Source organism: Galendromus occidentalis, unplaced genomic scaffold (genome assembly GCF_000255335.2).
Source record: "Galendromus occidentalis unplaced genomic scaffold, Mocc_1.1 scf7180000077526, whole genome shotgun sequence".
Classification (NCBI taxonomy): domain Eukaryota; kingdom Metazoa; phylum Arthropoda; class Arachnida; order Mesostigmata; family Phytoseiidae; genus Galendromus; species Galendromus occidentalis.
Window position 1 is genome coordinate 943,416 of NW_003805514.1, and position 15,151 is coordinate 958,566.

Below are 15,151 nucleotides of genomic sequence, written 5' to 3' on the forward strand. Positions count from 1 at the left end.
CCGGAGCGTTCCCAAGATATCGAACGCCGTATCGAAAGACGCTTCCTAGGGAGAACTCTCGACGCATCTGGGGGGGGGGGGGTGGTTCGTACTCGAGCCTTCCTCCGATACGGGAAGTATTGACCGTCGAAGCCATCGGATGATGTCATCATGAAGCGGGGTGATCATCTACTCTCCTCCGATCCGTGGGTCCTTGTGCACGACTGTCAGAAAAGGGGAGCCAGGAGGACGATCTCGAGTCGGTGTATATGTTCCTCAAATGGGGGAAGCGCTGGAATGAAAATCCTCCGCATGAAAATCCTCTGCGTCCCTGCTGAACAAAAGCAGCTCGAAATTAAAAAAGAAGCGCGAACTCAAAGGATGAAGACTCGGAAGAGTCGGAGCGCCGCAACGGCTGAGCGAGTTCGAGTCGGGAGCTCGTTCAGTGGAGGCCGAATCGGACTCATTGGAACAATCCTCGAAAAGCGGCAGCGCTGTGTTCTCTGGATGACGTACGACCGAAGGGAAGATAGAAAAAGGCCGCGCTGCCGCATTTTAGCGCCATTAACGATCGAGGTCATATCTCCAGCGTATCTGTCGAGTAGAAGTTCCCGCATCGGCTCTCCAGTCCGCAGACAGTCAGATACGCAGTCAAGTCGAAACTCTCGAACGGCCCGACGGCTTGATCAGCTTCGAAACAATGCGCCAGATCGTTTTATCTCGCCAGCGCGAGCTCCAGAGATGGCACTACATTCCTGAATAGAACGAGCTCTCGGACGGCGAACGTCTCGCTGAAACAAAACGACTGCGAGATGAATACAGCTGAAAGAACGCGAGAGATGAGCGAATCGAGAGTGTTTTCACTCCGGCCTCTAGGATGAGAGGTGTGCGGTGTGTGGCTCCTTTGCCCAAGCGGCTCCTTCATTCGCGCTTCTGGGCTCGTGCATGCACGGGAATCGACCCGAAACTCGAGTTTTGAAGCGAGAAGCCGCTCCGAAGGAGAGGAAAACTAGTGATTCGTGTCGTTCCGAATCAGTGTAGGAGCTGGTAGTAGACGAAAACAGAGGGTAACACGATTCCGGCCACAGGGAGATCTCTATTCCTTCTGCCGACCTTCCATCACGAGCAGAAAATTTAGCATTGCAGTCCTCATGAGGTCGTGAGAGTCGATGCAAATCACCGGAACGTTTTTGAATGACAGGTCCTCCTCGGATGCCCAGTTGAGCTTGGGGACGTAGACTTTCGCACCCGTCTGCATTCGTGAAGTCCCGATACACTGAAGACGAATCCAATTCTGTCAAGTCAGAGTGCACTGTAGTCAGCCGAGCAGAAGTCAACAGTTACCTCCACTCAATGGAGGAGACAGACCCCACGCCGAGCGGGTGAAGCGTAATTGTTTTTGCCAGCTACTCGGTAATCGGGTAAACCAAACCACCTCCACCACGACTTTAATGAAATCGTAACGGCGCCTTTGGGAATGCGGCAGCAAGAACAGCAGCAAAGGCAGCTGGAGTTGAAAGCACCTAACGGTCGTTGTCGTCGGCGGCGGGCACTACTTACAGGAGAGCTTCACAAGAGAGCATCGCGTGTATTATGTACAGACGCATTGCGGAGCATGCGACGAGGCTAACCCTCGACGTCGACGACATTCCCATAGGGGGACTTGCTGACTGAGAACAAGCGGATCTGGTAACAGCAACGACAACTCTCAACAATAAGATCACTCCAGTCGAAGCCAGCTACCCTGTGAGCACCGGCAGCACGTTCTCTGATCGCGTCCTCTTCGGGCGATCGTCGTCATTCGCACCGGATCGCGATGGCCAGGTGCTGTCTCCGCACTCAACTCATCCGACTCTCGGGGAGAGCCGGGCGGGAAACTCATCCGCGTGTTGCGTTCGCTCTTGCGACACCACGGTCGAGCACGATCTCGTCGTCGACGGAGTCGAGGAAGACGCAGCTCTCCTTTCGGTGACGGCGGTCGTCAGCATACATACCAGTCGGTGAAACACCGCGTCGTTCGACCGTTCGACCGTCCGTCCGCCTGCCCGCCCGTCCGTCCGACCAGCCGACAAAAGAAACTCGCTCGAGTCTGCTCGCATGATGGGGTGCGAACTTCTCCCGGCACTCCCCTTCACTCGGCTAAAATGGATGCAAGCAAGCGAACGCTTCCTCCGTCCGTGCCGCAGAAGCAGTCGGCGTGACATTAGGTTCATTAGTCGGTGGAACTATGCCTCACCAGAAAACGAACTACCATAACGGGTGACTCACCGCCGGCGCCGCCAGCAACAATCACATCTGCTAGCAACTAGGGAACTTGACGTCGCGACTGGGACTTCGACCGCGGGGCGGCGTTAATTTCAAGCGCTTCCGAAATTAGAACTCTTTTGTCACCGTTCTGACGCGTGTTCCGGGCACGGAATTTACATCAACATAATTATAGCATGACATTTTCAGGTCACGTAGAACGAGTGAGAAGTTTCTAGGGACGTAGTCGCGTTTCTCGAGTGACCCGCACAGAGTATTACGGAGGATTGGGGCTCGAACGCAAGGGTCCGACCCGTCGAGGAACTCTCCCGAACGTTGCGTACTATTTCATTACGGCACGCTCTTCGGAATGTTGTCCTGGTCATCATCGTCATCATCGCGATCCTTGTGACTTCGGTAAAGTCCTTGAAGTACTCGGCAAATATGCGTACTCGGTCTCGTGTCTAAACAGATGAGGGCCCGCTAGAAAATGACTGTATTGTATTGTAGAGGACGCTTCTTTTATTGAGCGTGCTCGTTTTGTCATGCTCTTGTCAAGTTGCTACAGCATGTCTTCTGCGGTGGTTATTATGGTAACGCGGTCAGTAATTGATGTAGGTACGTCCCGGAGCTCCTCCCTACGCTGGCTTTGCTGCTCCGACTGGTTCTGCATATTACGGAGGTATTTGTTTGTGTCCCGCATGTGTAAGGGCGCTGGACAGGCCTGCCCCCTGACTCTACTTGCTGTCTACGGATGTCCAACTCTCGATATTCCATTTCGAGAGTGTTAGACAAGGGAACTAAAGTCGTGAAGTATACAAACTCAATAACGATGCCCCCTTCGGATTCAAGTCACCGACGACACTGCTGCGGAGATGACACCGCGGTAGAAAACGGAAAAGCTTGTGGAACGAAACAGGTCTGAAGAGAAACCTCTGCTGTTGCTGGCGGTTATTCTCGTACATTACCGCTGGACGTAAAAAGTTTTTAATGTGAGTCTTCGCAAAGTAGTTCGACTCTCGGAGGAATCTGTTGCCAATGAGAACAACCAGTCGAGCGAAATCGAAATAAACTCCGGGACGGTGACGCTGGAAATAGCATGCGGAGCTCCGCAAATGCCGAAATGCTACACGAGCGAATCATGCCCTTTTTCTTCTGCATCGGATTCAAGCCGTGCGCCGGATTACTGAAGTAAGCACGCCAGAACACCGTGTCGAGCTCGAGGCTCGTGGGACCGACAGCGTAGAAAGAACAGAGCGAGCCCTTTACCTTCAACTTGCTCTTCGTTTGCGTCCACCCCAATCCGGGATCTCTCGACGTAAACCCATGTGTCGGCATAGCAGCCTCGGCAAAACCAGAGTTAGAGATATTTCATGCTGATGATGGTAGATATGGATCTAATCGCCGATCTGTTTTTCGCGCTGCGATATGTCTGTGTGCCGCTTTGAGAAGCAGGCTGTGCGTCGGGAGGGGTTGAAAGATCGTAGCGGACTGCTATTGACGTCGGTCGGCGCCGAAGTGCCGTTCGTCCTTTGTTTCGCGGGCTTCCCTCGCAACTTTGGCCACCGCGGCGGAGTTCCTTCGACTGTGAAAGGATGATGCTTGTGAGTAGCTCCGCAGTGATCGCGTGAGAGTCACCTTCCTCTCCTCTCGAACAGTTCCTACATACATATATATCCGATGCTCGGCGATATCGTCCAAACGGTTCAGCCACATTCGAAGCGACTGCAAGGCACGGAGTAGGCCGCGTGAGAGGATATATGTACATATTACATATGCGGGGGAAAGCTGAGATTAGCGCCGGCAGGACTGCACGTAGAGGAATGCAAATCCAGCGTTCGCAGTAACCTCGCGGAGTTCGGGGAGCGCCTCACGGAACGGAGACTTGCGCCCCGCACTGGAATCCTTGGCTTGTTTGAATGAGTATTACCGCGTACGTGAGCACACTGCCCAATACCTGGGGAATCATAGAATACCCATTGAAATATACGCCGATACGCCGAAGGAGGGTATCTCTCGGATGGTGGACTTTCAAAGCTCGTATCTCCCTTCCAGAACGATAGGCAACCCAGGAATTACGCCCTTCCGTTGCGGCATGGCGGCTCAGCTGCGCACAAGATTGCTTTCGATGGCGCTTCAATCAACAAAAATCATCGATTGGTCAGGATAAAGTCCGTCGCTTGCCTCCGCCTTACCAAAACCATGCGAGTAAAATATGCCGAGCCTCAGAGGCGAATCGAGAGTTAGAGGTCTCTCGGCGTTTTTGGGAAATCCTTCGGGATAAATTACACCAGAAGAGTCATGAAAACTCCGCGACTGTAATGCCGGCGCGGCGTATGAGTAGGTCTGCAAACTACTCGAGTCTGAACGCCGGCGCCGGAATGGGCGCGGTCGTAAAAGACTTTTTTAACTTCTTATGAGCTCCACTACAATACTCACGGTAACTACGAGAGACATGCGGATTCTGAAGAAGCCGCAGCCCGTAAAAGTGATAGCGGGCACATCCAATGCCTGTAGCAAGAGTTGTGCCTGGGCGACAAACTCCGGACTCCTTCCGGAGTAGACTGCTCTATTGACGTTGCTGCGAATCTCGACGGCCTGTAACGTGAGGACGAGCGTAACGTTCACCGACTACGCGCTAGCATTCTCTTGTCGGCGTCCTGTTACATTCCAGATGTTCTTTCGGAAACTCGAAGGCCGAGCGAGACGGCCGTTCATGAAGGAAACAAGCGCTCCCTCGCTTAATCTATTCATCAACATAAGCCCCCCATACGACCCCACTGCATTCGTAACGGTCGCGAGAATTCTCCAGCCCTGACTGCTCGCCTCTGACGGAAAAAGCCTGACACCCTGATCTTAATCTTGCATGGGGAACCCTTGGCAGGAGCACCTTTGTAGCACGCGAGAAGCTCCTACCTCGCACTGCATGACGTGGACGACATAAGAGCTGTGACAGACGTCGATCACGCTGTACAGGCCATAAGAAAGCGCATACCAGATCTGCCACGTCTCATGGATCGACTCGATGCAAGAGTAGATCAACACGGTCAGCACCAGCATTGTACAAGGGTAAAACACGAGGACAGAGTATTTGAGGAGATCGTTCGTCTGACTGAGTATACCGTAGAATTCGCAGAGGAAGAGTCGATTTTCCTCCAGCTCCTTGGCGCCGTCCCGCTCACCTCGGAGAACCGTCTGGAAACAGCAGAGAAATTAATAATCTTCAGAGCGTGGATGATGAAACACCGAGCACACTATCAATACCCCCCGCCGAGCTCGAACTCGCCGGCCAGCCAGCCAGCCGCGCGTTCAGCTAGCGATCGCCAGACTTAGCCTCCGACGTGCGAAACGCATGAATAATGATGTATATCAGGAGCGCCGGCGGGGAAGAAAATCGGGAGAAGGCCCTAGACTTCGTTTCGACAAAAGCCGGGGTTATTCGCTTCTTCGATGCGAATATCGGGCCTCCGAGCCTAACCACCAAAGTTTCCACGGAATCACGTAACCGCATTGATGCGAGCATACATATGTATATTCGAGAAGTACCTCGGTGGATTCGGTCCCCTTCGCTTCGCGGAGATGGCCATCTCGGCTGGTCGAAGGCCTATTGTGTGCCACGTTTTCCTCGATGCTCGGACCCCTGAGGCATACCGACATCTACGCGTCGCCCAGTCCACGGCTGCTGCTGCTGCTGGCAAGGCTCCAGGAGGATCGACGGAGAGCCGGCCTCGAAGCGCCACAATTCAAACAGCTATTCAAACGGTGTAGAGCCGTCCTTCCTCTCTCAACATGTTTACCTGTCAACTCACGCGAACATCGCTTCTTCGAGATTTCGCTCGACGAACGACTCTCACTGAACGTGGACGCAAATGCTTTCGAGTTGATTTATTGCTCGAGTCCATTCATTTAGGAACGCTGATAGAACACTCCGTGAGTTTGAGTCTTCCGGGATCGCAGCGGCGACGGACGTCCACTCCTAATCGCTTCCTACCATGGTTCACGTCGGCGTCGATGCTGCCGAGGCTTTCTTCCGCCGACCGAGTCCCATCGTAACACCGATGATAACCTGTTCCAAGCTCACCTGTACACTGGTGTTGATACGGCGTAGATACATCCAAAATATATGTGACAATGCCTTCAGCATCAGACGACTGGCATTTGCCCACATGCAGAAGATCATCAAACTGAGGATGTCGATTACGTTGAGAAATAGCCACAGAGCTTGGTCGGAGCTCCTATACGGCCTGATTGATGATACGTAACAAAATATGGCGTTCAAAGGTATGGCGAAGCCGTACGACAGCGTAAACTGAATCCAGTGCCGACCTGTTGACAGGGTGAAACGTTGTTGGTGGCAATGGTTCGCTGAGCTCATGTAGGGACCAGGAGCTCGGCGCTCGATCCAATCATGGGGTTCTAGAAGGACTAGAATGATTTTCAATCCCGAATTGCCTCACCTTTATCCGGACAGTCTCTACGCGTCACATTGAGATTCCGATCGTAGACCTCACCGCGAACCATCACCTTCCGTATCGTCGATCCTCTGGCGAATATAGTGCCGGTATTGATGACGACCTGAAAAGCTTCCACTTATGCCGCGGGTACCTTCTCGACTCAGAACGATCCTCGCTCTGGATTTCTCAAAGTTTCGAGCTCTGGAATCCTTCCAGAACGATCTGCGAAGCTGGCTGACCTGAAGAAGGACCACCAGATTGATGGCCACCGCTGTGTAGAAGGAGATCGGAACTCTGACCCCGCGGTCCGAATATTCGTTCAACGATGTCTGAAGGTTCCTCCAGCGAGTCACGAGATGAACGCCCCACACGATAAGGTGAACACACATCGCGTACAAAATGTACCAGCCATCGCTGCGCACTCGGAGGTCGTGTGAGTCATTCTTCCGGTGGAATCCTGAAATTCGCAGCGAGAAGTTTCTCCGGCCTCAAAGAGGGGAGGGTCTGAGATTCATCGATTTCCAGGCAGACGGCGGGACGCGGAACGCTATCGGCCGGGAACTTGCAAAATAAAGCGTCTGCCAGTCTGGGAGCAGAAGATGGACTCCCTTCGCCGTCGCCCCTCTCGTCCTGTGCCCCCTGTCTCTAGTCTCTTCTGACTCTGGCCTCTCATCGTCGACTTCGTCATCCCCTTGCGGTCATGTAGGGTGGGGAAGACTCCTCTATCCGTTCGCCGGCTACTCACCTTCTATGAAAAGACAACCCGTCGAGCGGAAGCAGTAGGCCAACGGGAGGAACTGCTTATACAGCAGACCACATTTTTTCTTCTGCCACTTGGCCTCGATCCGGATCTCGGAGGTTCCCTGAGCGTCCATCGCAGAGGCACGTCGTCCTTCCATGCCGACGCTCATTCTCGAGGACGGCATGCTCACTAGAGGAAAACATTCCTTCAAGTGAGATTGTTGCCGCCTACCGTGACAACCCGGAATTGGCTTAAGCATCCTGCGCTTGCGAGCAGAATTTCGTGGAGTCCGTATGACCGTCAGGCTGACGTCGCTCAGCTTGCCGTCGCGCACCCGCCTCAGGGCCTCCGATGTGCTACATATACGGAACGCTGGCGCGGAACAAGCTTCATTAATGGGACGGGTGCGCATCGACTGCGTGAGATGGTTAAATCAGACGGGGGATGGTCACCAGAGGTTGCGTCCCGCCAGAGGTTCACTCTCCAATCCTTTATCAAAAGAATCCTCGCTCGAGGCCAAGCTCAACAGAAAGGTGAAATCGAATGACTCTCCGCTGTCCGGGAGCGTCCTCGGGACGCTCCGGAAGACTATTATTATCGACGGCGTCATCCCACCTAGAGAGATATGTCTGTTAGTCTCCATCCGGTCCGCCATGACCGTCTGGGATAGCGCTCCCCGGCGGATCTCCGTTTTGCGGGCGGCGCCCTCCGGTCTCTCAGTCAGATTCGTTCGCCGCACTCAGCTGCAGAGTGCCAAGTTCCCAGGTATTCCATTCGAATTTCCGGGGCGGAGACCGAGGGAATTTCCGGGGTACCCACAAGGGAATTCCGCGGCGACCCGGTCGAGGACGGCCAATTCAGAATATCGCTGACTGAGTGTTCGAGGGATGTGAATTCTTTATCGTAGCCCTAAATATCAGCCGGCTCGTCGCTTGAGTAGTCCGAGCCGATCGGCTCCAGAGCGGGAGATGAGAGCGCGATAACAAGCATTGATTAACCCATTTCCGTGGAGCAGCCGCGTGTCTCTTCTCGGGAATGACCAGACGATGGGAGCAATGTTCCAGCTTCCCCCAGGTTCCAGCGATAGTGTCGTTCTCGCGTCCTCCTTGATCGGCATCTAGCAGCGCTGGAAAAATGCTCGCTCAGATACGTCGATCGAAGCGAGGACATTCTGCTGTAACATGGTGTCGCGAGGTATCGGGCTGACTACCGTCTCCGTCACTTGATGCCGGCCCAGGCGTGCAACGCCTCCGTTCAGCTGGTATGCTCCGGTTCCGCCGAGGCGGACATCTACAGAGTCCGGTGAGAGTCCTCAAAACATTGATGACTACGATGGAATCTCACAGAGAAAAATAGGGTCGAGGCGATGAGCATGAAATTCTCGGCATTAGCCTGAGCCCGAGTTGCGGGGAGCAAGCTCCTCCCTCTCCCACCCAAAACGGGAGGATGGGCTCACGGAAATGTTTACCAAAGTAGTTGAGGTCAATCACTGTCGCGGTTTCCGTGCAGCGAGCGAATGAGCCGAACTCAACTTTATTGTATGTGGACTGCTTCGCTCTGTGCCAGAGTTTGCGGACTCAATCATGGGAGACGGCAAGGAGAGAATTCGGCTGCTCCGAGAGATCTGAACAGCGCGTGAGTTCGACGAGTGAAAGGAACACAAAACTGTGCTTCAACGGTTCAGCAAGCCTGCGCTTGCGATAATGGAGTCCACCGTGGCAGCGTTGGGAGATTCTCCGATTTGATGTTGTTGCCTCCGCCGGTTGTCGGTCGACGGGCCGTCGGGTAACAGTGAGGCCACCGCGTCGAGGGGGAGAGGAGAGATTTCGACGGCACAGAAAAACGGCGAAAAGAGCTCCTCATTCTCTAGCAGCGGGAGGAAAGAATGGAGAGGAGGATTCGAAGGGGCGAAGAAGGAAGCTTGTCCGAGCCTCCGCTGCTAGCATCAGCGCTCCCGACGCCACCCCTACGGTTATCAACGGGACCGAGGCGAAAACGAAACGTCGCAGTTGTGTCATTTGGTGACTGTTGTCGTAAACTCTTTCCCCGGAAACCCCTCCGTCACAGAGACTCCAGTCCTGTTTCGACTCTGATTATCCTTCTCTTTTTCAACAGGTCCACGCCAATCGTCGCTCGACATTTCAATTGTCTTCACATCGCAACGACACACGTACTTCAGAGCTGATCTAATTTAATTTTTAGCGGAATTCTCTTTTTCTCCCTCTATTTGCTGTGACTCGTCGGGCAAATCGAGCGGAAATCCACAGCCACGAGAAACTACCGCCGAGTTTCATTCTTGTTCCTCCCCTCCCGGACACTGAGGGACCTGCGCACAGCACTCGCTCACGGAGTTCGAGCCGTCATTGTGAACGGGTATCTTGATTCCTCCCTCACGTTCGAAATACTCGACAACAAAGTGACTGCTTTGTCCTCGCTAAACATTTCAGGGATCGGGTCGACAGGCTCAATTTCGTGTGACGTCTTCGTGCATTTATCTTGTCCGCATGAGAATACCTGCCAGAGGAGAGAGATCGCTTGATCCAGCGTTTCCACCGCTCAACAAACGTAACTTCTTCCCGGAACTAGACAAACTTCTTGATGTCACAAGCCAGAGTCAAAGGTCACTCGAGACACCTCGGTTTCAGCTTCTTCTTCTGAAGGCAAACGAGGAGGATCCGAGTCCTTCGCGATGGAGGAAAGGGAAGCACGTGCGCTTTCATTAACAGACAGGATCGTATGTTTGCATTCGGAGAGAGCCTTCGATATTAGCTCTCCTCAACCATCGCCGAGAATGTACACTCGTTTCTCGCACAGGAAATTGCTTTGTTTATGCTTCTTCTCGTCAGCCTTGGACCTCGACAGAAAGTCTCGCAAGAACGGGACTCCCGGAGAATCTCGTCATTGTCTGAATTGACTCCGGAGTCAACGAAGACGCGACAAGGCCCCTGACGAAAATGTCCATGGAGTGGAGTAGCGACGGAACGTCGGAGTCGATTTTAGATTGAGCTGTCGATTAGGATCTTGGTCGCGCTCTGGAACCTCGGGGCGTCCCTCGGATTCCGGAGGCAGTATTGGGTTCATTCTTGCTATAAGACTCACTCAGTCAGTCCTATCCGATCTGTCGAGAATAGGAGATCCGAACGAGACAATCAAAATTTCACACCCCTCTGGATTCAGGTAATTTACCTTGAAATCAAACTCGAGAAGGTCGGCGAAGAAACTCAGTATGTGTTGCGAGGGTCGTTTCGCGACTCCCGGTTCTGATACCGCAGTTGAGAGCCTCATCAAGGTTGCCTGACGGAGAGCCAATGAGACGCCTGTGACCGGTCACTACCTACTTGCGGCAGTAAGCCTTAATGCATGTTCACAAACCAAGCGGCGTCGAATCCATTCGATCGGTGGGGCGGTGGGTTGTAATTTCCCTTGTTAGCGATCTACCGAATCCTGCTCAACTCGGGAGGAATCTACCTATAGCGAGAAGCCCCCATCGACAATTTCTGGGTTTATTCGACGGGCTGCCGCGCGACCGCTGACGGAATTGGAGAGGAGAAAACTCGCTCTACGAGCAAGGACCTGACTCCGAAGTCGTTACATCGAGAACAATCAAGCGATGCTTCCTCCAGGCGTGCCTGCCTGCCTATGTGCCTGCCTGCTACAAATCATTCGAGCTCCGCACCGGGAATGCCGTATACGGAGACCATCTGTCATCCGAACACCGAAAGTTTTGCGGAAGAATCACAAAATAAGACATTCGTGAAGATGAATATCCGCTACGAAGAGCCAGGGTATTGGCGAAAGCCGAGTGGGACGGTGCGGAAGACTCGTTCCCAGACATTGCTCTCGAGGGAAAAGAGCCTAGGGATGGTGCGACTCTGCTTTGTCATGGCGAGTGATATCCCAGAGCGGTGCCGAGTTGGCAGAACCTCAACGGAACGAGCGTCATTCCCTCGTTGTGGCACATTCACGCGATTGAGTGACTGGAGAAACAGAAAGGCAACAATTCCTACTGGTCCTCTTCCTCCTCGGTAGGAACCAAATGATCCATCCATTCATAAATGGCCATGGGGTCTGAACTGACAAAAGTTCGTAGAGGAGCCCGAGGGTAAGGCGTAGCACCCGAAAAGGCGGTGAGAGACCGAACCTCGAGTCTCGAGGAGGTTTGAGGCTAGCTCATGGAGAGCGAGCCGACGTCGAGGAAATCGAGGAGTACCACATATGTATATGATCGTCATCAGCAGGAGCTCGCTCAATTATTTTTCTCGAACGCTCGGTCCCGATGGAAAAGGAAAATTGGGGCGAAAAAGCGCAGATTTATTCTCTCCTCCACTCCACAGAATGCACTGATTCCCCGCAGCTTCCTCCCTTCTCCGGACCCGAATGCGCGGACAACTGTCATAATCACCACTAGCTCCGGCACAATGCGATTGTCGAGGCACCGAGTATTCCTGAATAAAAAGAGCTTTTGTAATCTCGACCGGGAACGAGGAAGAAAGAAAGGCCTCGCCAACTCGACTCGGATCCAAGTCCTGAGCTAGTCCCGTGCTTTTTCGCTTCAATGGGAACAATAGACCATTTGGTGGACCTTGCAGGGGAGGTACTTCAAGCGTGGTAGACCGACCAACTATCCGCACGTCTCTGCGTGGAAACGTCCGCACGTTTGTCCGAGCGAGAAAAGGCTTGGAGAGGACGTATTTCTCCGCTCAAGCCGCAATCAGATTTGTGAGGAGCAGGCAAGCTTGAGCAGGAGTCCCCACGCTCATCTAAGCTCATATTCCAAACAACAAGGTGATCTCAGAGGAAGTGAATTCCCCGAGTATCGATCTTCGGATTGAACGCATCGGTTCCTACTGTCCGACTCCGCTCTTTTTTCCGCGGATGGGAGCAAGCTAGAGCTCGATGTTGATTTTGAACTCCTCGGAAGCTGGGAACTGTCCCGTCTTCGGGGAGAATGAATGGCTTATAGGGACCGTACAAGCAGCGCCGAAGACGCTGCGAGAACCCGGATGGGGGAACGGAGACGACACGAAGGAAAGAGGACGCGGTCTGTGCACAACACTAAGGGGAGTGAGGAGGCGAATACTCTTCGGCTTACTCTCCCTTGGTAATGCGTCTTCCTGACTTTCTAACTCTTTCTTTTTCTCGTCCTAGCTTTTTCCCTTCATTCCCACCTCCCTGAATCGTCGTCCCGTTTCATTCCTCTTTTGCTCGTCGACCTCACATCCTCGATTTTCCTCTCTGGCCCCCCGGCCTCGCTCCCCGTTACCGCCGGCGCCGTCGTATTCCAAGTTTTCCGTCTCCGTTCGCCCCTAGCTGGCCGCCTATGCGGAGCTCCGCTAGAGGTAGCAGAGCGGAACGCACTTTGCAGACCAAGTCGGCGAGAAAGAACGGTCGCGTCGACCACGGCATCACATCGCGATATGGGGCGAGTTGGTTCGCTGGTGTTTCGTTTGGACTCGATTTGGAGCGTGCTTCATGTTCCGCAGTCGAACATCGATCAAATATCTCCAACAGAATTTCTGATGTCTTGTCCCTTTGATCATCATCACCGTCCATGTTTTTAACCTTGGCCGATGATGGTCGATTCGGAGGAGGTCGTCGAATGTCATTGCTGCGGTGTACTCATCATCATTATTAGTTCGGCGGACTTTGATCTGTGCTAATTCAAGTGCTGATCGACCCAGGGATCGATAGGAGATCTCCGTCCGTATTCTCTACGAGACGCATCTCATTTAGTGAAACAATTGCATGTTACCTAGATGGTGCGGCGGGGACGCGGGGGCCCAGCTCCCTGGCTTTTCGGAGCGGAATCGATTTACGAATATGCAGAGCTCTGCACGGCTCTCCCTCCTTGCGATCGGTTCTCGCTCAGATGGAGTCCCCTCCCTCTCTCCGCTTTCTGGTTTGGATGTTACCCGCGATGTTTACCATCGATCAAGTCTCCGGCCTACGCACCTGTCTGCTAACCCATCCCCTCGCTCATTGCGTCGTCCCGTCCGCCCAGTGAGCCGGCAAGCAGCCGGACGACGAAATATGGGATTCAAGGGAAAAAATAGAGGGACGAAATATGGCGCATGCTCACGAAGCCAATGTCTCGTAATCGGCGAGAAAAACGTCTGGAGAACCGGGCGGGCGATCTGCCCACCTACAGCTGATCACTCGAACAAATCAATGGCATTCATCTTTGCGCTTGCTGCGCTTATCGACGCGACCGCCCAAAGATTCCCGCCGCCAGGCGCAGAACGGAAAGCGTGGGGAATCGTGGAGCAAACTAATTCTCTCCGCGTGGAAAGCAGCTGGAGCTTGTCCGACGAAGGTCTCCGCTGGCTTCGTCTTCGCATGGTCACGTATAGATATGTATCGGAGAGCGGAACGAGCGCGACTGCGCTTGACCGAGTGGCGAGACATCGAGCGAAGGAAACTTCCGCGGAGTCGTTCGAGGGAGGAACTGCGGGACACGGGGAATCGTTACGGGTTTTTGGCGCGTGATATGCGAGACAACCAGGACACCTGCGGCGGCGGGCATCGTTCCGGAAATGGGTACAACATAATTGGGCACCTCGTCGGAACGTACGATGCCCGCTCCGCGTTCTGCATGCGACGCCCGTCTTCTCTCCCCCACATTCCAAGGTCGACGCGGGCACCGACGAGCGTAGTGATTTGAATGCGCTGATTTGTCCCTCCAGGGCTGATGGCGCGACCTTTGTTGCATATAGATTACTTGCTCCGGAGAAGAGGCAAGAATGAGAGCTACCTACAGCATGAGACACTGAACAACTACTCAAAAGCAGCTCGAGCCCGTCTCCCACCTGTTGTCAACTCGGTCCAGTACTCTCGATACCTATCCGGTAAGGTTCAAGACACACGTCACGACTCCCTCCGATAAGTTGGTCCGCCGCCGAGGCTCGGGCACGACCGGGATCACGGCCGTCGATATCGATACGAAAAGGAATAAGCTGCTTCTGACTCGCTAAATGAACTTATCCGATCCCAACGTTACCCACCCCAGGCCGATCGATGTTCCGAACCGAAAGCGCCAGGCTTCGAGGACAAAAGCACGGCGCCAAGCCCCAACCCTCGCGTCTGAGAATATCCGGCGGCTGGATGCGCGCAACAAGGAGGGTAAACGATACATTCGCTGGAATATAGCATCTGCGTCGGCTGAGCTTGAACTTTTCGGGTGATGTGTTTGGGAATTGAAAATTCGAGGTAGCGAGAACTTCCCCGAAAGATTCTCGTTGATGCATCTGGAGTGCAAAGCTCTGCTTGGCTGCTTATCGAGTCGATTCGCGAGAGTGAATCGACTGAATTAGGTACCGTAACAAGTATGCGCTCAGGCTTCGGCAATACGAATAATTCATCAGGACATTAATCATTTCCAGTGAAATTATTCCCGATTAGAGCTGAGACTCCAGCGGCCGCGCCGTCCGTCATTTCGACATGAACAACGTCTCAAGCGGCTTTCTCGATCCTATGCTTGATTTATGGCTATGGGGGTTTATCAGAGCGTAGCGCCCACCGTAATGGAACATATTAACTCCCCGTGCGGCTTTGAATCCTATGAGAACAACAGGAAGAAAGATGAGGCGATGAATCCCGACGAATTCTCGTATTGTGAGAGCTACTCCCGATCAACCGTAGCATAGAGCCAGATCACCCAAACTATGCCTGAAGCAGCGATGCTCATCCCGACGAGAAATTCGCCATCGCGAGGGCAAGGCTCGAGTACCAGTAG

General features: G+C 53.5%; 1 protein-coding gene across 1 annotated transcript; it reads right to left on the reverse strand.

The window, feature by feature from the left end:
• Positions 1-4,093: 4,093 nt before the first annotated feature.
• Positions 4,094-7,603, reverse strand: LOC108864864 (uncharacterized). The gene is made up of 7 exons (XM_018641220.1): positions 7,423-7,603; positions 6,917-7,134; positions 6,681-6,798; positions 6,305-6,549; positions 5,140-5,418; positions 4,663-4,821; positions 4,094-4,180 (listed from the first exon to the last, which is right to left on the reverse strand). The coding sequence occupies exons 1-7, from the start codon at positions 7,601-7,603 to the stop codon at positions 4,094-4,096; spliced, it is 1,287 nt and encodes a 428-aa protein (XP_018496736.1).
• Between the last annotated feature and the right edge of the window lie 7,548 nt (positions 7,604-15,151).